The 18,594-nt window shown below is 41.7% G+C and overlaps 1 protein-coding gene across 4 annotated transcripts in view; it reads right to left on the bottom strand.

Annotated features, from left to right (window-relative positions):
* The window catches only part of sbf1 (SET binding factor 1), a 131,021-nt gene that overhangs the window by 25,339 nt on the left and 87,088 nt on the right, over window positions 1-18,594 (bottom strand). For 2 of the 4 annotated variants that reach the window (XM_078419652.1, XM_078419653.1), the window contains exons 15-29: window positions 17,634-17,746; window positions 17,100-17,249; window positions 15,726-15,794; window positions 14,985-15,143; window positions 13,038-13,297; window positions 12,562-12,734; window positions 11,664-11,737; window positions 10,544-10,739; window positions 10,172-10,299; window positions 8,862-9,037; window positions 8,087-8,223; window positions 7,042-7,249; window positions 5,774-5,970; window positions 2,834-2,971; window positions 598-693 (exon numbers count right to left, since the gene is read on the bottom strand). In XM_078419652.1, coding sequence (XP_078275778.1) covers window positions 598-693; window positions 2,834-2,971; window positions 5,774-5,970; window positions 7,042-7,249; window positions 8,087-8,223; window positions 8,862-9,037; window positions 10,172-10,299; window positions 10,544-10,739; window positions 11,664-11,737; window positions 12,562-12,734; window positions 13,038-13,297; window positions 14,985-15,143; window positions 15,726-15,794; window positions 17,100-17,249; window positions 17,634-17,746 — 2,274 coding nt within the window. The remainder of the gene's footprint in view (window positions 1-597; window positions 694-2,833; window positions 2,972-5,773; window positions 5,971-7,041; window positions 7,250-8,086; window positions 8,224-8,861; window positions 9,038-10,171; window positions 10,300-10,543; window positions 10,740-11,663; window positions 11,738-12,561; window positions 12,735-13,037; window positions 13,298-14,984; window positions 15,144-15,725; window positions 15,795-17,099; window positions 17,250-17,633; window positions 17,747-18,594) is intronic. The other 2 variants (XM_078419654.1, XM_078419656.1) reach the window with 1 other exon arrangement.

The raw sequence follows: 18,594 nt of genomic DNA, 5'->3' as shown, positions 1-18,594 counted from the left end.
GCAGCATCTATGGAGAGAAAGGGTGACGTTTCGGGTCGAGACCCTTCTCTAACAGAGCGCACTAGTCCCATACAGGGAAATTATACCCACTTCTCTCCAGGATGGAGCAGTTATATCCATTTTAGTCTTTACAACACTAATACCCATTATTTCAGAGGACATGCTCAGCAATTTGAGTGGACCTAGGAACTTTCCATGACGGGCCAGGGTGGGAGATTAAAATGCATTTCCCAGTACAATTTTTGTTTGCCATCACTTAGGTTCAGCGTTAATGAGCTCAGAGTTCTCACTTTAAATTTCAATGTGAGCCATTGCTTCCTAGTGCAAAACTCCCAAACGTGCCTGTTTCCCCACCTCTATTTAGTCTCAAGGATTTTGTAGGTCTGCCGTAACCCAGTACTTTTGTCGAGTTGGTTTAGTCTGTTAGAAGCAGATTTAGGGCTACTGCTGACTAAAGCATCAATGCCAACAGCTGCACCGCTCTCCCATCGATCCTGCTGCAACGGAGTTACAGTTCAGAAGACAGATTTGAAGAATAGGATTCTTAAGGATAAATCACCAATTATGTGCATGCTTAAGGGATTCAGCGATTCTCACCTCCGCGACTGAAAGTACTCGGCACATCTTCCTTTCCACCCATCACCTGTTTTATCAGTACACCAATCTTTGGCTGCCTCTGTTTATCAGATGAGTCTACAGAACATTACAAGAGATAGATCAAGAACAGATTCCCCAGAGTAGAAAAGGAAAGAAATACTGTGAAGGAACCAGAAATAAAACCACGAAACAGGTCATGATAGAATTAGGCCATTCGTTCATCAAATCCACTCCACCAGGTCAAGTAGATTTCCCCTATAATTTAGCAGAGCACAAGTCAAAGAAAGATTGATACCAGCAGGGAAACAGAAGGATAATCTACGTGTTGAGCGTAAGCCAGTGGCCAGAAAAAACTCAATCTCAATCTTTCATATCTGTCATTCATGTCAATCAGCATTGAGAGAATCCACATGCAGCATATCCTAATACTTCAACTGTTACGTAACTGAAGGGTTTCATTCAACTTCAATAACACAGCCTTATTTTTGCATTTTACCTAAACATGGCATTTTAAATAGTGAGGAGGCCAATTTTGGAGTATTTTAAATTAAAAGTACAGGATCAGGACATTTTTGGCCTTGGACACAGTTGGGTGGTTGGGAGGCAGAAGTACATCACACAAACTTGAGTAATATTAGAGATTATGAAGATTGACCAGAATCAAAGCCATCCCGGGACTAGCCTAATAGTAACGCAAAACGTCACTCATCCATTTCCCTCCACAGATAATGCCTGACTCACTGGAGTTCCTTCAGCAGTTTGTCTATTGCTTAACAATTAGCTTGTTTTGGCATAACTTGCAGTTATACCATAAGATAACATGGCTCAACGACGACCGACTGGTGGCACTAATGTCCGTGGTAACGAAGTACTTGAGAGATTGGTTATGGCGCATATCAACTCCTACCTGAGCAAGAACCTGGACCCACTACAATTTGCCGACCACCACAATAGATCAATAGGAGATGCCATATCACTGGCTCTCCACTCTGCACTGGATCACTTGGACAATAAAAACACATATATCAGGCTGTTGTTCATCGACTACAGCTCAGAGTTCAACACTGTCATCCCCCCCAAACTTGTTACCAAGGTCAGGGAACTGGGTCTCTGTGCATCCCTTTGCAACTTGATTCTCAAAGCCCTCAACAACAGAACACAATCGGTATGAATCCTCCTCCATAACCATCAGCATCGAGGCACCCAAGGCTCTGTGCTCAGTACCTTGTTCTACTCACTGTACATCCATGACTGTGTAGCCAGACATGGTTTCAACTCCATCTTTAAAGGAGCAGATGACACCATCATTATTTGATGAATTCCAGGTAATGAAGAGTCAGAGTATAGGAGGGAGATCAATCGTCTGGTTGAATGATGCCAGACCAATAATCTTGCTCTCAACATCAGTAAAGCCAAGGAGTAGATTGTTGACTTTAGTAGAAGCAGATCGAGGATCCACAAACCTGTCTTCATCAACGTTTGGTTGTGGAGAGTCAACAACTTCAAGTTCCTGGGCAAACATATCTCTGAAGATCAGTCTGGGCTCAGCACTCTGAATCAATCATAAAGCAAGCTTTTCTATACCTACTTCCTTTGGAAGATTGTGGAGATATGATATGTCGACAAATACTCTCTTGAACTTCAACAGGTGTACAGGAAGGAGCATATTGACTAGTTGCATCACGGTCTGGTTCAGTAACTGAAATGCCCATGAATGAAGATTATAAAAAGTGGTGGACACTGTCTCACAGGTACTGACCACCCCACTAAAGAAAGGATCTATGGGAGATGTTGCCTCAAAAACGTAGCCAGCATCATTAAGGACTCAAACCACCACTATGCTCTCATTTCACTCCTGCAATCTGGAAGAAGATATAGGAGTCTGAAAACTGTGACATTCAGGGTTAAGGAACAGCTTCTTCCCAACATCCATCAGGCTACTGAAAACTACAAACATCAACTAAACTTCCAACTACCTTGGTTGGACTAGGGATTTCAAGGTTTGTTTTAATTTGCACTATATTGGTGTTTTTTATTTGTTGAACTTTTTTTTTGTCAAGTTATCTATTGAGTACTGTGATTACAAACCTATTGTGCTGCTGCAAATAAGATTTGAATTGTTCCGTTTCAGTGCAAATGACAATTAAGCACTCTTGACTTCACTCACTTCCAGATGCAACCAATTCACATCTTACTCCACTGATAACTTCTTAACAAAAAGGAAGATGTCACAAACCTGAGCTGTGCATGTGAGCAGAAGTGAAGCCACTGAGAGTGTTGCGCCCACCCGTGTCTGCATAGTGTGGCATGGAATTGATCACTGCCTGGAGATACTTCTCTTGCTCTAAACTGGTGGAGTCTGTCTGCGAAGGACCTGAAATAGAAAAATGTTTCTTAAAAGCACCTTCAAGAAATTTGAACAGCTATAGTTATCTAGACTCAAATTAGGGTGAGAACGGATAACATAATCTGATAAAAATTACAAATAAAACCTGGTCAATTTAAAAAACCCCACTCTCAATGAATGGGGAAACACCTGCACAAAAGAACAAACTTACTTTTGGAACATCAATATTGTTGGCCATTATTGTCAATCCCTAATAGCCTTAAGAGTCAGTGGTGATGAGCCATCCTCGTAAACTGAAGCAGTGTTTCTGGCGAAGGCATTATGACAGCTCTGTGACAATAACAGCACAGTTCCTCATCTCGGTCCCAGGAGATTGCTAAAGAGTGCAGCAGCCTACAACCTACCACCTCCAGCTAATTCATGCTCCTTAAGATTGACTTAATCAAAATGGCTCAATCATATCATATCATATCATATATATACAGCCGGAAACAGGCCTTTTCGGCCCTCCAAGTCCGTGCCGCCCAGTGATCCCTGTACATTAACACTATCCTACACCCACTAGGGACAATTTTTACATTTACCCAGCCAATTAACCTACATACCTGTACGTCTTTGGAGTGTGGGAGGAAACCGAAGATCTCGGAGAAAACCCACGCAGGTCACGGGGAGAACGTACAAACTCCTTACAGTGCAGCACCCGTAGTCAGGATCGAACCTGTGTCTCCGGCGCTGCATTCGCTGTAAAGCAGCAACTCTACCGCTGCGCTACCGTGCCGCCCAATCTAGATTTATCAGAGAGATATCTTGACTCCAAAGATTAAATTACAGGTTGAAGCTACACAAATATTCCTCTAGAATTCAGTTGATTGAGGGGTGATTTGCTTAGCTTTCAAATATTAAGGAAAACTGACAACGTGGTATGCTTGGTGATGAGGCAAAAGATAGTGGTGAAAGGATGTTTTTTTTACATTGATAATAATAATAATAATGCATTACATTTATATAGCGCTTTTCTAAACACTCATAGACGCTTTACAGGGTTTACATTGGAAGCAAGTGACCAGTGGCCGACAACAAGGATTGGTGCCGGGATCTTTGCTGATTGTGATATCTTTCTTAACCACTTGGATGTGAACATAAGAAATAACATAAGTTTGCGGATCACATGGAAATTGGTAACGTTGTGAATAGTGAGGAAGGTTGTCCAAGACAGCGGGATATGGAGCAGATGTATATTTGGACAGAGGATTGGCAAAGGTAAATTAATCCCTACAAATGCGAGATGAGGCATTTTGGGAAGTCAAGCAGACATCTGCCAAAGCTATCAAAGGACCCAAATGTCTCTGAATGTCCAACTTTTAACCTAACAATACAATACAATACAATACAATACAACCTAACCTAAAAGATGTAAATTATCTGACACTTGCCCTTGCCTCAGAGCTATTTCTCTCTGTTCAAATGAACACTGAACTTGCAACAGATTCCTGCGGGTGATTTCTGAGTAATTGCTTGCCCGTGACAGAAAATTTCCACTCTTGTGCTGGATTCCACAAAGAATCCAATGTTGGTACAGAGATAGAATAACTACAACGAGAATGTCACAAAAAATCAGGGCTTGAGTAATTGCATGAGCAAACTTCAGGAGTGATTTTGATTGTCAATCTAAACCTCCCCACATCACTGATGCAAAACAGCAGAGTGCATCCTCAATGGCCAAAAGGTCCACTGTGTTCACTTCCCCGAAATCTGGTCTGAACTGCCCACACTCACATCAATAATCCATTCCACTGTCTATTTCACTCTGAATATATAACACTCATTGCCTGTGGGCTGTTACATGCGTGTTCTCGACATTGGAATATCCAGGCATGTGACTGAGGTTAAAAAAAAAAGAGAAAAAGAGCCGAGCTGGCTTGCACGGGGCGTACACGGGGTTAAAAAAAATTGGGATTTTTTGGAAAATTTACACACAAAATTACCAGTTTCAAGCCTCTTTTAGTGCATTTCAAAGTAAAAACAGACATTACAAAATAATGTGAATATGTCACTGTATACAAATAACATTTTTATTATTTTAATTAATTTAGTTATATAATCTTGCAGTTAAATTTAATATTTACTCACTACAGTTCCACCACTGATTTTCTGGGACTCTTGGTTCCAGAGCTTTGCTGGTTTACTCAGCCAGCCAAGGAAGTCGACTATGGGGATAGATGTGCTGGCTCCAGCTGGGCTGGAGTTCCAGAGCCCCGGCCGCAGGTTGCAAATTCAACCCACCAATCGGCCGAGGAAGTCCCGATGAGGTCGAGATTGGCTGCCTTGCCCAGCCTAGGTGTCACATATTCGGGGAGACGTCCAGGACGCGGGGGATTTCTCGCGGAACCCTAGTGTTCATTAGAAGTCTATACATCGTTTATTTTCTTTTTTTTTCCGATCCGATTTCTCCGTTGGTAAACGCGATTTTGGCAAAGTGAAAAATGCGGAAATCATGCAAAAAGCGCGGAAAATGGATTAAAAAACGTGGAAATCCGCGGAAACGAGGAAAATTCACATGCCTGAATATCTGTTCCTTTAACTGTCACTAATTACAATCTATAATAGTCACAAACCATTTCCTCAACAGTTCAGTGCAGACACACCCATAATTTCAATAACTCTTATGGTTAAGTGCTTATGGCAAACACAGACCAAACCCTAGTAATTGCATAATGCTTGCAAACACTCCACGTTCCACTGACTGTAATATAGTTCTGAGCCAGTATCCCACATTCCCACGTGGAGTAACGATACAGCCCTCTCTCAGTTTGACAGTGACGTTAGTACCTGCAGTTGGTGCATTCTGAGATTTGAAGAAGCCAACAACACTCTTTCCATGCAGTCCAGCTGATCGCAGAAGCACCGACTTAGTGCGTGAATTCCTCCAACATACAACGGGGAAGCGGTTCTGTCTATAACACCGTGAAATGCGTTGCATCGTGCTATCTTGTATCGTCTGTGGGATAATCAGGAGGCTGGGATAACTGAAAGGGGAAAATAGTGGGTTAACCAAATTTCATGCTGTCAAGTTCTCAGTACAGTAAAGCTTTCAGACAGAGCAATATCATTTACGATATCTGCTTTCAGATCCTGCAGCTTTGTACCTGAACTCAAGCCAGACAATGGACTTATCTAGTACTAACAAAATTAGACATTTCACATCCCTCTTGGGCTATTACAGTATGTCTACCTTTTTTTACAAAAGTATAATTTTCTTCAACAATGCAACACTTCAATTTTGAAATGTAGAAAATAGAACAAGCAATTTGTACTGCAAGCTCTAGAAGGGCTACAATAATTTTTAATGTTTCATCGAGGGACAACTATTGGATTTTTGATACTCAAGTTTATTTAATGGATAGTGAACCAGAAATGAGAGGAGAGATGTCCAATAACTAAGACACACCTATAACTCATGGATACATTGTTCTAATTTGAAATAAGATGATAGCTAGAGAATAAAAGTCATAACTAACACTGAGGCTGAAATTTAATGAAAATTTAATTCATTTGATTAAAATAAAAAGAATCCAATATACTACTACAGGATACTAACAATCACCTAAAAGTCGAAAGAGATGCTCTTGCTCTAACTCATCCTATACCGACGGACTTGAATTGAAATTTCACGCCTTAAAATTCAGATTCACCTAGCGCACAATTATGCAGCACCATTATGTTCTCACCATTTTCCAAGATGCATGCTAATGCCTTGAATTGGTACATACATCTGATTTCTCTACGCAACGACACTGACTCACTATCTCAAAGATGCCATGGTTCATCGCTGCACTTTATCATTCGCCATATTTGGTGCTGCAACAAATTATGTTTTCCCTTCCTTTCAGACATCAAGTAAATTTCAGCAGATCTTGAATTCTAATATCCTTCTAAATTAATCCATCCAGCAGGTTATTTCCTTCATAGTTTATCACCACAGCAACCTTGATCTCATCCCATCGGAGAAATTCCATTTGGTCAACTTCTGAATTTGTTTCATAAAATAACATGAATTGAGTGTTTCTGTACCTAATTGGGACGATACGCAAACTCACCTCCTGCAGACACCATACATGCGATTTACTGTTGTTATACGAAATGGTTCATTCTTTGACCGCGTCAAACTATTACTGAGCGTGCCCAAGCCGAGGCGCTGATAGTCACGGCAACAAGCTCGCTCTATCATGTGGCTCATGGTTGCCTTATCTGATGATCTAATTGTGCTGGAAAGCGTCAATGCACTTTGCTCCATCTCCTCTGAAACTACAAAAAAAACACACTGTCATATAACGGTGAGAATGGTAGCTGCGTTCAGATATATATCAAGAGTGCTCCTTAAAAAGCATTAACTTTTCCAGGTGCTTGATCATAGGGGCACTGAGACAATATTGCACTGTGGTGGGGCCAGTGCATTTCATCTGCTACTGTGTAGAACTATTGCTCCTCTGACAATGCAATACCCCTACAGAATGAGACATCTGAATTTGCACTCCAATAATATGATGTCCTTTCAGTAACATGTCCCTCTTCCTGCAGTGATCCTTCAGCAAACTATAGAGCACTCCCTTCTTTTGCCAAGTGATTAATGCAGATCAGAAATAGCTGCAATTAGAAATTGCAACCCCAAGTACTAGCCTACCAATCAAAAAAAATACTCCTTTTATTTCCACAAGTCCAACATAATGTACAACTCCAATCCTGTGAGATACATACGTATTAACATTTGAGTGGTGCTTTACAGTATGCCATTTAACATTCCAGTCTCATCTTCCCTTCTTGTTACTTCCTCAAACGTTCTCATATTTGTCAAACATAACTGACTTCCATAAAACCATGTTGTGACTAAGTGCCCTGATACTACATCCTGAGTAATATATTTTCATTAATGAAGATCAGTTTCCTGGGTTTTGCCTGGCAGATTCAACATGAAGGACTATTGCTGTCCATTCAGACTTGCTGGTGCTGCTCCCTCATATAATGGGGATTAACCACCAGATTTGCATCATCCCTTACAGTGGGCAAGGACTAGCCACACACCACATACCACTCAGATTCCCAGAGAGACAGAGCACTAACCATTCGTGCAGAAAAAGCACATACCAGAAATTTGGTCTAAATTGTCACCATGTGCAGGAATGCCCCGTTGGTCCAATGTTGGAGGTGTGAACTTTTTCCTGGTGACATACTGCCTCCCAATTGTCTTCTTCGCATTCTTCATGATATTCTTGGACATGGTTCTGTACAGATTGAATCACAACTCATTTTAATTTCAAAGGAAATCATTTCTGTTATCTATTTACTATGAAATCATCAGTGTACAAAACAGTCAGCGTTGATCTTGCAGATGTATTACACTGAACCATAGGGGTCAAGGCTTTAACCAAACCTGGCTTATTTTTATGCATCCTTATGGGAAAAAAAAAATCAGATTCATCAACAAAGCGAGTACAAGAGCCAGAGAGCTATATAGCATGGAAACAGACCCTTCAGCACACCTTGCCCATGCCGACCATGTTGGCACCATGGGATAGTCTGCATTTGGCCCATATCCTCCTAAACCCTTCCTATCCATTTTTCTGTCCAAATGTATAGAGTGATGTGTAGTTTGGAGGGACATGGACCAAGCGCAGGTAGGTGGGACTAGTGTAGCTGGGACATGTTGGCCGGTGTGGGCAAGTTGGGCCGAAGGGTCTGTTTCCACACTGTTTCACTCTATGACTCCATGATTAAGGATTATGGACAATATGGATTGAGGTCAAAATGGAATCATAAGCCGATGCTTTTCTCTGGGTCAGAGTTGTACTGAAGTATAACTGAACTAAGACCCTGTAGCACAACACAAGTGCATGCTTTCCCACACACCTCTCCAACTTACTTCAGTGATGGATTCTTCTCCTTCTGCTTTGGCTCCATTACCTGCTTAGCCGACTGACCAACAGTGAAGGCAAAGCTGCTGTGCACATACTGCGGATACCTCAGTTTGTTGATGTGTTTCCGAAATAGTTCCACCATCTCAGATCCCACCTCTTCATCAAAAGCAATTTTCATCAACTGTTGGAAGTGATAAAGAGCTGTATTATAAATTATTTTTTCTATAATGGGGCACTCTCTGCTAAACTTTTTACATTTAAAAACCATAATCCAGTTTAATTTCTAGTAATGGGAAGGAGACAACTGTATTGCTCCCCATCTAAATACAATATCTTCCTTGTATTTTTAAAAATTCCAATTGCACCTCACTGTTGCATGTAGGGACAAATCACCAGGCAACTTGCTCACTCAGCCCGACCAACCCTCTCTGAAATTCTATTGATACTATTGACACAAGCAAATCCTGATTAAAAAAAATATATATATTTGCAGGGGTACATTAAAATATTAAAATTCAACATAGCAGCAGATAGGCAAAATTGTATTCAAGGAACGCATTGGCAAAACAGAGAATATATTGGTAGATTATGGTAGATTATTTGAACTATACAGAGTGCAAAAAAAGGACAAAGCAATCATATCAGTAAAAGACAAATAAAGGATTTATCCACAATGTAACAAATGGATCAAAGGGATCCACTCAATATCTAATTAACCAATACAACTGTGGGTTCAGTAATATCATTCATAATGGTCCAATGCCATTCCTTGTCTACACAAGCTTGTGATACTCTCTGCCCATGTTAAACTCCAGATGGTCCAATTCATGGTAAATAAAAACATTTATACTCATGCACCCCTCTCGGGCTATCCCTAAGGAGTTTATACAAAATTAAATATTCTAGAAGTATAATCACTGTTGTAATATACATCACAACACAATCAATTTCCACACACCTTTGCAGTCCGAAGCAAGTCATTTGTTCGTCTTTTTGATCAAAATATTTTTTTTAATTGGAAAAATAATAAATAATGAACCATCTTCCTCAAAATTATCCCCATGGGATATTTCACCGTCATGAGAAAGCACTGTCATAGGTGAACACCTTCTCTGAACTGCCTGCATCTCCAGCAATCTGGCATTCCATAAACACTGCACTGGAGCGTCAACTTAAGAGTTTTCCATTCAAGACCTTTGAGAGCATGCAAGAGGTAAACATGCTAACAACTGAGCTACAAAGAACAGTTCTGTAAGGGTGACTCTTTAGGAAATGAGATATCAATGCATGCTGTCCAATGCTCTGTAAATCATACCTGAAAAGTGGAGGAACGCAATTGGAGCCTATCCTGAGGTTCTTGCTCTGCACGTAAATGCGAACCAATCTTCTTGTCTTTTGTGAACGAGGCAACAGGGAACGAGCGAATCACAGTCTGCTCCCCCGCTAAAAATACCAGAAAAAACAATTATCAAAAATGGATGCATTTCCAACTTTAATTGATAAATATAGAAGTTAACCCAGGAGAATCGCAATCCCCTTATGTTCTGAATTTCATCAATTGAATTGTAACGCAAAATATTTGAAATCCATAACTTCACATGTAAAATGACATAATTAATTTCCTGATTAGTTCCTACTCATTCACACTGATCGCGAGTGTCGGCCGTGTCTCTAACGTTAGTCTTACCCAGGGTTTCGGTGGGAACCCCTTTGAAGATGATGCGGTAGGTGGTAAGGAAAATGGCACCCTCTGCTGGGAGGATGCTGGGACCTCCCACAGAACCTCCCATTGATTCTTCCCGTCCATCAGGCTCCAACAATACTCGCAATCCTTCCATTACCAGGTCCTCACCAATTAGTAGACTGGGGCGCAGAAGTTTAGGCTAAAAACAAACCAGAGAGAAGGAGACAAAAGGAATCATTTATAATGAAAAAAAATCAATTTCAATCTGCATTCTACATTCTCATTTCCACCCTGTTACTCAACTCGAATAATTCAAGCATTAAATTTTTCAGAGATTTAACTGTAATTCCTACAAGTTGATTTTGACTTTAACCTTACTGACTGAAAATGACGCAAGCAGAAACAAAATTTGTAACAGGCGACACTAATGAGTCAGACATAATTGTCGACATGTATTATTTTCCCCCATGTTAATTGGAGGATGCATGTTTGATCACTAGTTCAGCATGGGGGCTCTCTGAAAGGGTTGCTTCACAGTAGAAGTCTTTGGCACTAAATCTCAAACATCTCAGACAGATCTTTGTCTGTTCCTTACATTGCTGTGTTCCCGCAAAAGTTTGCCGAGTACTAACTTCGCCATGGTTTTTTAAACTCAAGCCTCACTGAGCAGCAGACTGTTACTGGCCCTTTCTTATTCCAAGAATGCTATAAAACAAGTTATCAACATTTGCCGCAGCTAATGAAAATAGACCATTTGCAGCCCTCATTTTCAATTCACCATACATACTATTATAAAATCATAATCATAATTTATCAGCCAAGTATGTTTTGCAATATACGAGAAATTTGATTTGCCATACAGTCATACCAAAAAAAGCAACAAGACACACAACTGCATAAAAATTTGACATAAACATCCACCAGAGTGTTTTAATTTTACTCAACTTAGCTTCCAGCAAAAGGAAAGTAATTTGCAGAAACTTTATCAATTTCTACTCAATCCTGCTCTACATGATACAACTGAAATCCCCGGTTCCAAATTGTGCAAGAAAATAGAACTGGAAATGGCTGGTAGAGCCGAGTGGCGAAAAGGCAGCTTACCATAAACTTACAAAATACTCACCTTCTGAATGGGAGGCAGGCGTTTGCTTTCTCGATGAACAGCATCCAATGTTTCAATATGCATCTGTACAATGTCTGCAGAATGAAAAACATAAATTGGAACATAAAATCAAAAATAAAGAGTACGTCAGATGAAGGAATGAGATGGCAGATAGAATATAATTTCATGAGTTGAATGCGTCTGGGAGGGGACATGGATCCCCAACTTAGAACAGCCAGAATAAAAATAATTGCATGAAAGGATAAGACTGAAATTTATGTCTAGAATTTGCGACAAAACCAGAGCCCATGATAATATTTAAGAATAGGACGGCATATTGGCTAAAGCACGAGAGACCCTGGTTCAATCCTGACTATGGGTGTTGTCTGTACAGAGTTTGTACGTTCTCCCCATGACCGTGTGAGTCTTCCCTGGGTACTCCGGTTCCCTCCCAATTGTAAATTGTCCCTAGTGTGTAGGATAATACTAGTGTGTGGGGATCGCCTGTTGGGGTGAACTTGGTAGGTCGAAGGGCCTGTTTCTGCATTGTATCTCTAAACTAAACTAAATAGCCTGCACTGATTATTCCATGAATACCCTTTACTCTGAGCCACCAAACTCAACCAGAGTTGGTACAGGTTAGATACAGAGTTAAGTCCCCTCTACACTGTGGCTTCAAACACTTCCAGACAAACATAGCATGGTTTTATTCGGACTAAAATCCTCTTATCTTCCATTGGTTAGTGCTGAACAAAGACAGTCTGATTGCTAAAGAGAGACACAAAGCATCTCTGGAGAAAAAGAAACATTTCCAATTACTGGACAGGACAGCTTATTTTCAGGCTATGTGCAAGTTTTCAGCATCTGTTATCTGAGAACTACTCACAGGGTACACTCCATACAGGGAACCACAGCTTACCTGGTAAATTGGCATGAAGTGCTTTCAGATGGTCACTACTGACACCACTCTCCGTGCAAACTTTATCCACAAATCTGTTGATGAATCGAACTACTGAATTTGCCACATCAGAAGTCTCTGCGTCCTCAAATCCACTTTCAGTATCATAACTCTCAGCTACACTGCCGGCAATACTATAGATCAAGAAATAATTAGTATAGAACACCAAATGTCACTGCACGAACACAATCCAAAATTACAGAGAAAAAACAGGATTGCCTGACAGAGCACTACTTAAATTTGAAGCAGTGCCCTTTATGGAGTTTAGTGTCTTTCAATTCTCCCAATACAACAGAATTCACTGTCTGAATTCGCTACTTATGCAAACAGGGGTTCACTGTGTCCGTCTGACTACCAGCACGGGTTGCTGTTTCATGATCAGCGAGTTCCCATTTGAATAACTACCTAGCAATAATAAAAAGTGAGGCGGTCCTGACCTGTTTGTTACAAAACTGTTGCTGGCACTCTCCATGTCTCCAATGGCTGTGGAACGAAGAAGGCGATTCTTGCTGGTGTCAAGTGGCAGGAGCAGGTAGGTGAGGCGATTACCGTAGTGAATGGCCTGACTATATACTGTGCTCTCCTCTTTATCAATCAGTTCTTGTTGCTTCTCTTTGCTGTAGGTTGGCCACATACACAATTGTTCTGCTGCCACCCCGAGTGCTGATTTCTCCTCCCGCTCACCATTGACAGAACCCTTCAAAACAACAAAATAGCAGAATGTTCACAGCAGCAATCTGAGCATCTTTCATCACAGGTACCTCACAGTTATAACAGATTTTCTTTTTGTGTTTATATCATTCTTCTTGTGCCAGGGGTTTCAATGTCTTTAAGTGATTACTAGCATAGAGTGGGTTTCACTGTCCGTAATTAAATGTTTTCACAAATTAGGGTTGCATGACATCCATGTGTATGAACTATCAGCTCAGACTGGTGTTTCACCATCATGTAGTCTGGGGTTTCACTGTCAGTGGCTTAACAATACAATAGCGTGGGGTTTCATTGTCACTTGTGAGTGACTTCTCTCCATCAAATTGCTAAACTTGAATAATGTGAACAATATTTGGCTATGAGCCATTAAAGCTGAAATTTTATGAAAATGGTCAGGGCACAGAATCAAGGACATAACATCAAGTCTGCCAAAATCTCAGTTACAATGCTTTTAGAATGTAACACAATCACAGTAAAAACTAAATGAGGAACCAGGGACTAATGAGCTGTGACCAAGGTGAACCCATCACTGATCAGGTCATTACTTAGTCTGAAGAAGGGTCTCGACCCGAAACGTCGCCCATTCCTTCTCTCCTGAGATGCTGCCTGACCTGCTGAGTTACTCCAGCATTTTGTGAATATTTGGCTATGAGCCATTAAAATGGCGGCGCTGCCATAGCAGCTGCGGCTTACCTGCGGTCCATTTGTCTTTGTGTTTTTGTTGTTTTTTTGTCTTAATTGTAGTTGTGATGTGGTGTTTTTGTGTTTGTGTACTATGTGTGTATGTGGGGGGGAGGGGGGGAACTGTAAAATTGTAAATAGGTGTCCCTTCCGAACGGAGACCCGACCTTTGTTTTCTGGGCCGTGTCTCCGTTCCTGCTGCGGCCTACCATCGGCCCAACTCCTGGAGCTGGCTGCCTCCAGGGCTCTGGTTCGCAGAGCCCGCGGACCGGACTTACCATCACCGGAGCCGGCCGTCCTCGGAGGCTGCGGGAGCGGCTGCGACTCGCCTTAGGCTCGGGTCGCGTGGATGCCGACATCGGGAGCTCCGGCAGCGGCAGCGGGTTCGCCCGCCCCGGATCGCGGGGCTCGGGTCGCGGACATTTCACCGTCCGGCGCGGCCTAAGATATGCCGCGGGATATTTCTCTGCTGGGCGGGGGCTTCAATGTCGGGAGCCACGACCGCCCCGACGTGCAGCAACAGCGGCAGCGTGTTCGCCCGCCCCGGATCGGACTTATCATCGGCGGAGCCGGCCGTCTTCGGAGGCTGCGGGAGCGGCTGGGACTCGCCTTAGGCTCCGGCCGCTGCGGACCGTCCGGCGCGGCCTGCAACCACAACAACCTGACTGCGGGAGAAGACGGCAGGAAAAGGGAAAGACATTGTGGCCTTCCATCACAGTGAGGAGAGGACTGGAGGAGACTCACTGTGATGGATGTTTCTTTGATGGATGTTTCTTTTTTTGTGTGTTTTTGGGGTTGTGTAATTTTAATGCCTATTTAATGCTTTTATTGTTGGACTGTGTTTTGGGGGTTTTTGGGGTTGTGTAATTTTAATGCCTATTTAATGCTTTTATTGTTGGACTGTGGGTGACTGAATTTCGTCCAATATTGGATGACAAATAAAGCTATCTTGAATCTTGAATCTTGAATAAATACCTCAGGTCATGACTTACTGTTTCTGTGAGATGATCACGTTCCATTTCCAGATACAATGCTCGGATATGGTTCTGTACATCATTGTAAAACATGGCTTCCCAGAACTGAGGGTTAGTCCATACCAAATGTTCCTGTACACAGCTGTAGGCAAACTGTGTGACGCCAGAACCCAGTTTCTGCAATCGTTGAAGTATGTGGTTAAAACACTGTGCAATTAGATAGTTAGTGTTTAGATCTATGAAATCATTGTCAACACTACCGATCAACGCCACATCTTGTGTTTACAGATTGTTTTTTTGTGTATAGAAATTGCCTCTATTGTTGCAAAATGCATACCGATTATATACATACATTGACATTGGCAGTCAGAACACAGTAACTTCAAATTATTATGGTTAGATCAGAGTTGGTGCCCCCCACCCCCAGATCTGACTTCAGCCAATACAGTTCTTCTCTTCCTTCAAATCTGCGCACAGCACATTTCAATCCTGCCCTGCAATAACCTTCATGCCCTCACTCCTTCCCTCAGCTAGTGTTTGTCTTTACCTGTCATCCTCCCCATGAATATTTCTCTCTTTGCCACTCTCTGTATGATGCTCATGTATGCATTTTGCACTCTTGCCATGGCTTGTTCTACTGCCCTCTGGACATACATCATTCACTGTGCAGTGACTGGATATGCTAGCAGGTTTCTTTGCACTTTCCCAGAGTATGTTTTCTGGTCACGACAACGTTGCAAACATTTCAGGTAAACTTACTCTGCAGAATGCTGTAACCAATGGGAGGAGAGTAGCTGCAACTAGATGTTCATCCAATGGTGTGCAATCCTGCAAGAATAACAAAAAGCCTTCATTTACTGTACCGTTGCAAATTCTCCTGTGCGAAGCCTGCGACTTCAAGACGGCTTTGCAGCTGAAAACAAACTGCCTGAAAGGGTGGTAGAAGTAGAAAATCAAAGCTTTCAAAGCAAAAAGGTTAATTAGCTACATGAAAAAAGAAAAATGGTCGTGGGGGTAAAACCTAAGAGTGGAACAAACTAGATAAATTTGATGATGATAATCGAGGACTACTCAGTTTTGCAAAACGTGAAAATTCAACTCTTGGGTGAGGCAATCTTGAACAGCTCGTCCTTTAAGGGCACTTAAGACGACAAGCAGCAACGGTACAGGCAAGTAGTAAGTCTTTATAAAATCAATAAAAACTGCATTTTAAACCGATGCCATCTATAAGTCCAATGCGTTTCCAAGGTATTACAGTATGATCTTGCCTCACTTACTCCACAGAAGACGTGTTGAAATACCTAGATTAGCGGTTCATACTGAATACAGGAGCAGACTTGGGGGGGGCCTGGTGGCCAACTCTTGTTCTTATTTTCTTTTGGAAAATTTTGCAGAGCTAGCTTCCTCAAAAGCACAAATGGAAACAAGAATGGGCCATTCAGAGCCTCATGTCTGATTTTCCATTTAGTTCGATCACAGCTGATTCTTTACCTCCATGCCACTCTCCTGTCCTAACTCATATCATTAGCTTCGTTCACATTACAAATCTTTCTTTAAAATTAATTCAAAGGACATTGGCTTTGCAGGCTGAGCCAGCATTTAATTGCCAATCCCTAGCTGCCCATGAGGTGACGGTGAGCTGCCCACTTAATCTGCTGCTGTCCTTGAGAGAGACTGAGAATGCTGTTAGAGAGGGAATTCCAGGATTCTGAATATACTCAGTGACCAAATATACTCAGTCTTGAATACACTCAAGGGTATACAGCTATCTTTTATACAGAATTCCAAAGATTGTCAATGCATGATTTTTTTTCTCATATCAGCTCTAAACAGCAGACTGTTATTTTTTGATGCCGTGCCTCCTGGGTCAAGACACTCCAGCCAGAAGAAACGTCGCTTCATTTATCTGTCGAGCCCCACAAGAATTTTGTATGGTGGACTAAATTATCTCCTTTCGTCCTGTACCAATCCATCCAAGGCAAAGGGTGAATCCTTTGTAGTGCTACTTTACTGAGAAAATAAAAAAATGAATGTACCAAATTCACCAGCAGTGGAGGGAAGAGGCCCAGGACACGAACTGGAAAAGATAATCAATTGCATGCAGTTGTTCGAGAAGAAAACTGGTCAAAGTACCTGTAGTGCACAATTCATCATCCGGACAACATAGTCAAACTGTTGATGATCGAGGACCGCTCGATTTTGCAGAACGTGTAAATTCAACTCTTGGGTGAGGCATTGTCGAGCAGCACGTCCCTTAAGGGCTCTCAACATGGCAGGCAGCAACTGTTCAGAGACAAGTAACAAGTCTTTGGATAAAATCAATAATAACTGCATTTTAAAACAACACCATCTATAAAGCCCAATGTGTTTCCAGTATATTGTAGAATGAACTTTCCACACTTACTGGTACCCCGATGTAGATAAGGTTCCATCTATGCTAATGCATTAACCTCGTCTGACACAAATCACACAAACTGGGCACCAGTGTTCCAGTTTTCCACTAGTCTCATCAGTTGCTCCACAGACTGTTTAAGTAAGATCACTATTTGGCAAAATGTGTTGGATACGGGTACCAAGTCCAGTAACAACTAAGAATCATTGGTTGTCACATGACAATTAATTATTCAACAGGGCAAGGTACAACTAGTTAACACAAAGTATCTCTACCTTTTTGGCTTCCAATAAGTTATTTTCAAATATGTAGGAAATACAATTCCTGACAACCTCTAACCGTCGGGCACTGTTGGCGAGGACGATACCATTTCGATCAATAACAGCAGCTTTAAAAAAAAAAGAGAAATTCTTCAACACATTCTCTATGAAGTGAATGTTTACCAGCATTCTCTCCACCCTTCACTGTACCTGTCTCCACTTTCTTGTCTGCAGTAATGCATACCGATTATCTATGTAAGTTGCATGGAATTAACAGACAACGCAAGTGTAAGGTGTTGGAAAAATAAACCAAAGAGGCAACTTTTTCATGAAGGTACACACAAAATGCCGGAGTAATTCAGCGGGTCAGGCAGCATCTCGGGAGAGAAGGAATGGGTGACATTTCGCGTCGAGACCCTTCTTCAGACTGATGTCAGGGGAGGGGGCGGGACAAAGATAGAATGTACTCGGAGACAGGAAGACTAGTGGGAGAACTGGGAAGGGGAAGGGGATAGAGAGGGAAAGCAGGGACTATCTGAAGTTAGAGAAGTCAATGTTCATATCTTAGACACTTAGAAAATAGATGCAGGAGTAGGCCATTCGGCTCTTCGAGCCAGCACTGCCATTCAATATGATCATGGCTGATCATCCAAAATCAGTACCCCGTTCCTGCTTTCTCCCCATATCCCTTGATTCCATTAGCCTTAAGATCTATATCTAATTCTGTCTTGAATACATAACTCTCTTGAATATGTCTTACATTTCCTTATTTCCTAATGTTCATTCACTAGCCTCGTTCTCCAGAGCTCCCACAACTACATTACTCCTGCATTCGTCCTATTTATATATCATTAGAAACTATTGCTTTGATAGGCAGGGTTTCAATCAAAATAATTTTCTCCCTTGTTAGCTGTTTTCGGTCGTTTGTTGCTGAATTCTAAAATATTCTCCCTTCTGCAGCCTATCACTAGCCCTT

This window comes from Rhinoraja longicauda, chromosome 23 (genome assembly GCF_053455715.1).
Source record: "Rhinoraja longicauda isolate Sanriku21f chromosome 23, sRhiLon1.1, whole genome shotgun sequence".
NCBI classification, from domain to species: domain Eukaryota; kingdom Metazoa; phylum Chordata; class Chondrichthyes; order Rajiformes; family Arhynchobatidae; genus Rhinoraja; species Rhinoraja longicauda.
The sequence above is the reverse complement of the archived record's forward strand: the minus strand, read 5'-3'. Positions and strand labels throughout refer to the sequence as shown.